The following is a 4,531-nucleotide window of genomic DNA, read 5'->3' as shown; positions in this document are numbered from 1 at the left end:
ATGCATGTGCTAAGCTAATTCGTGTGTACCTCCATGCTAATTAATGCACAAGCCGCCACACGTATTCCTGTGCACATACCCGTGCACAAGTTCATGCATGACTGCATGTTAATGCACGTTTGCTTACTGTTTCAAGTACGGGACCATGGGCAACATTCTGAGCTGTGCTGGTTTTCTATAACGTGTCGGACTTTTTTTACAAGTTATGAAAAATGTTTTTTGTTATACACTAACTGCTACTGAGATTGATTTTGTTGCTTTGCTTGTTGGAAAATATTGTATTAAAATCTTAATCAGCGGAAGCTAATTTAAGCTATAAAGTATATAATATATAAAAAATCTCTCAAAGAACCAATAAAATAATTGTGCAAAACATGCAGCCTTCAAAATACATCAAGTTGATGGAGAATAAGACGCTTCAGATTGACTTCTACATTACAGCTTTTCCCACAAATTGGGGGCAGTTGTTTTTGTTATTTGTTACATTTTTACTTCTTTATCTCATTGCTCTCATTTGGAACATGGTCATTGTCTTGGTAACTTTTTTGGATCATCATTTACAAAAGCCAATGTATTTTTTCTTATGTAATCTGTCATCTGTCGATGTATTGTATGTTTCTGTTGCCCTTCCTAAACTGTTAGACATCATCAATACAGGAAATAATAAAGTTTCATTCACAGCTTGTTATACGCAAATGTATTTCTTCACATCTTTGGCCTGCACAGAAATTTGTTTGTTGACCACAATGTCATACGATAGATACACCGCCATCTGCAGACCACTACATTATACTCTGATCATGCACAAGAGAATGTGTCACCTTCTGGTGGCAGGTTGTTGGGTCTTCGGATTTTCAAATTCTCTCTTTATTACAATATTCACCTCCCGTTTAACTTTCTGTGGATCTACAAAACTCAATCAGTTTTTTTGTGAAATTAAAACACTCACTAAATTGTCCTGCGGTGCTAAAAATAAATTTAAAGCTGTGATATTAGTGGAAGCTTTATTTGTGGGATTTTGTCCTTTTGTGCTTATTTTGATGTCCTACACTAAAATCATATCAAATATTCTAAGAATGAAATCTGTGGGCCAAAGGAAGAAAGCGTTCTCCACTTGTACCTCACACGTCACTGTCCTGCTGTTCTTCTATGGGACATTACTCTACATGTACATGGTACCACCATCGGAGAACTCGGAGCAGCTGGACCAGATCTTCTCAGTGTTTTATCTAGCAGTCACTCCCACTATGAACCCTTTGATTTACAGTTTGAGAAATAAGGACATAAATATTGCCATATTAAATATATTTTTGAAGTTAAAGTCATGCATGTAAATAAAAGTAAAAGAATAAGACAAAGGATAACCTGAAAAGATATACAGTACTCACCTTGGTCAAAAAAAAGTTAACCCCAATGAAAGCAAGGCTTGGCGGAGAGAATATATTACTAAGCTGAATCCAGGAAAGGGTTAAATTGGTGGTCACACATTCCAACGCCGAAAAACTGGGCGGGATTACGTTAAAACGTGTGACCATGTCACTGGTCACACATTCTAACGTAGTCACAACCTTTGATAGAACACCGCCATCAAGGGGGTATGGCCAGTACCCAGGTGAGGGGTCTGGGGGTCCTCTTACATGGGTATCAAGGCATGGCAGAGGTGACAGGGGAGGGGTGGAGGAGGCCGGGCCCCAGCAGCAGCAGGTAAGAGGAGGTACAGGGAAAGGGATCCCGACGACCAGACCACCTGGGACCCTGCAGAGCCCACCATAGAGAGTCTCAGGTGGGCTATGCAGGATCAATGGTGTGCTCTGCAGGGTCTCAGGTAAGTCCAGCATGCTACTGCAACATTAGAGACCGCTGGGGGAGGGAGGGGATGCCAGTGTGATCTGCTCCCGCACCCCCCCCCTGTCTTGGGAGGGGGGCCCAAGATAAAATCTTGCACCAGGGCCCTTTGGTTATTAGGTCCGCCACTGGGTTAAGTAATGCACTAGGAGCAACATACCTTAAAGGCGGAAGTTGGCCAGCTGCGTAGGGAAGAGCTACAGAGGTTGCCTCCATTGGTTGGACTAGGAACGAGTTTTGGGTTGGCTCCTTGCATGGGTTTTGGGTAAAATTCCCCAGTTTGCAAACTTGTTGACCAATATTTTGCAGGGTCACTGCCAGAAATAAGAAACAGCCTGTAATGCAGTGCATAGCCATTCCCCCATTCAGCTGAGTTACAAGAAACAATAATTTGAATGAATAACCAAGCCCCTTTCTATAAAAGGTTAGAGAGTTGATAATTCTTAATAGAAATATCTACTGTTGTATTTTATTTATGTTTATGTTTTTTTGGCTCTTTAATTTTGGCACTGGCACATGCCCAACATGGCAGCGCCCAGATTTCCATGCATTTTGTTTGACAATAGCTTGTTTATTAGTTCTACAAATGGACATAATTTAGTAATTAGGTATCCCCCCATAGGATGTAATGGGGTTTACACCGAAATGTGCAAACTTCACACAAGATTTTTAAAACTGCCCACAAACTGAACTCAGAAAGATTTGCTTATTTCTATTAGAGAAAGCAATATCAGACAATTCTACAAAGTGAAAAGTTGTCCCATCTGCCCACCTCTTTTTTTGTCTTGGTCAGAGAGGAAGTCATTCACCACCTGCAGCAAAACTGACATTTCTAAAAAAAAAAATTACATTTTTTTTTTCTCTTAAAGTGTGCAGTTCCCCCTCCCCAAACAATACCAGACCCTTTAGGTCTGGTAGAAATGTTAGGAGGGACCAATTTTTTTTAAAAAACTGTGTAGGGTTCCTCCTAAAAGTCATACCAGGCCTTTAAGTTCTGGTAGGAATATTAAGGAGGGACCCCATGTACAAAAAACAAAAAAAGAAGTGTGTGGGGTTCCCCCTAAAAGTCATACCAGGCCCTTAAGGTCTGGTAGGAATATTTAGGAGGGACCCCATGTAACAAAAACAAAAAAAAGTGTGTGGGGTTCCCCCTTAAAGTCCCTACCAGGCCCTTAAGGTCTGGTAGGAATTTTAAGGAGGAACCCCACCCCCAAAAATGGGGGGGAAAACATGGGATCCCCTAAAATTCCATACCGGACCCTTGATCCAAGCATAGGCCTGGCAGGGCCGGAAAGGAGGGGGACGAGTGAGCACCCCCCCTCCCTCCCACACCAGGCCACATGCCCTTGGCACTGGGACGGTGTTCCCGTACCGATGGGGACAAGGGCCTCCCCAAAACCCTGACCCGGTGGTTGTGGGGGTCTGTGGGCAAGGGGGGTTATTTGCATCGGGGTACCCCTTTAATTAAGCGGGCACCCAGATGTCGCCCCCCTCCCTTGTGAATGAGTAAGGGGTACTTGTACCCCTACCCATTCACTAAAGGGTTAAATGAAATAGTTATTAAAAAGTCCAGACTTTTGATAAAATCCTTTATTTGGAAAAAAAAACAAAAGACATGTTTTTGACAAGTTTTTTATTTTAAAAAAAAATGGATCCACCGACGTAATCCAGGGTCAATCACGGTGTCCAGCATTGCCCACGACGACAACAAAATAAAAAATAAAACAAATATAAAGAGAAATAATTTTTTTCAAAAACGCTGTCCGCTCCCGCTGCATAATGTAACCCTACCCATTCACTAAAGGGTTAAATAAAATAGTTATTAAAAAGTCCAGACTTTTGATAAAATCCTTTATTTGGAAAAAAAAACAAAAGACATGTTTTTGACAAGTTTTTTATTTTAAAAAAAAATGGATCCACCGACGTAATCCAGGGTCAATCACGGCGTCCAGGGTGGTCCACGACGACAACAAAATAAAACAATAAAAATTAAAGAAAAATATTTTTTTTTCGTTTGGCGAACGCTCGAACTGGCGATGTTCGGATCGTACACTCGGCTCATCCCTACTCATCATCATTGTTAAATATTTTAGTTTGATATAAGAGCTAAGGTGGTAAATTGAACCCAATGCCACAAAGCCCAGTGTATAGTCCAGTAAATAAAGATGTTTAATGTTTCCAGAATTCTCAGTTTATGTTTGCACATTACTACACACCCTTACACATTGCTACCCAAATTTATAGTTTGAGATATGATTTGCTATGTATGCGTTAACACCAACAAGTATTTAGTTATGAGGATTCAAGCACAGGATTTTTGAGCTCACCAAATAACAGAAAATGTATTGGTACATAGTGATAAGGACTACATACAGTGAACCAATAATCTATGTATCTACCAAACACAAAAAGGAAAGAGTTAAACTTGCAAAGACAGTGGAATATACAGTATAGTCACACATAAATAAGTACTTTTAGGGTATACCTGAGTATATACCAGTTAATTATCACATGAGAACTCCATTCTGGTAATCCTAAAGACTAATTTTTCCTTCATAGTTTGGACTGATAAAGAACTTGCTTCTGTAGTGCTCCCCCTGACCCACAGAGGCATGAGGTGGACCTCCAAAGGAAGGCCGACATTACACTCTCAGGGGCAGATCCTTAGCCAGAGAAGGGACATGTG

At 40.9% G+C, this 4,531-nt stretch overlaps 1 protein-coding gene across 1 annotated transcript; it reads left to right on the top strand.

Moving 5' to 3' along the window:
- Positions 1-374: 374 nt before the first annotated feature.
- LOC108800302 (olfactory receptor 5B21-like) lies at positions 375-1,334 on the top strand. Its single transcript, XM_018572277.1, has one exon. It carries the CDS (start codon positions 375-377, stop codon positions 1,332-1,334), a length of 960 nt encoding a protein of 319 aa, XP_018427779.1.
- Positions 1,335-4,531: the final 3,197 nt, after the last annotated feature.

Source organism: Nanorana parkeri, unplaced genomic scaffold, assembly GCF_000935625.1.
Source record: "Nanorana parkeri isolate BGI_ZX_2015 unplaced genomic scaffold, ASM93562v1 scaffold1985, whole genome shotgun sequence".
Classification (NCBI taxonomy): Eukaryota; Metazoa; Chordata; class Amphibia; order Anura; family Dicroglossidae; genus Nanorana; species Nanorana parkeri.
Note: the sequence above shows the minus strand (reverse complement) of the source record. Positions and strands in the feature narration are given on the sequence as shown.

Bases quoted from the DNA above. Each gene is read 5' to 3' on its own strand.
- LOC108800302 (XM_018572277.1), top strand. From the start codon at position 375: ATGCAGCCTTCAAAATACATCAAGTTGATGGAGAATAAGACGCTTCAG.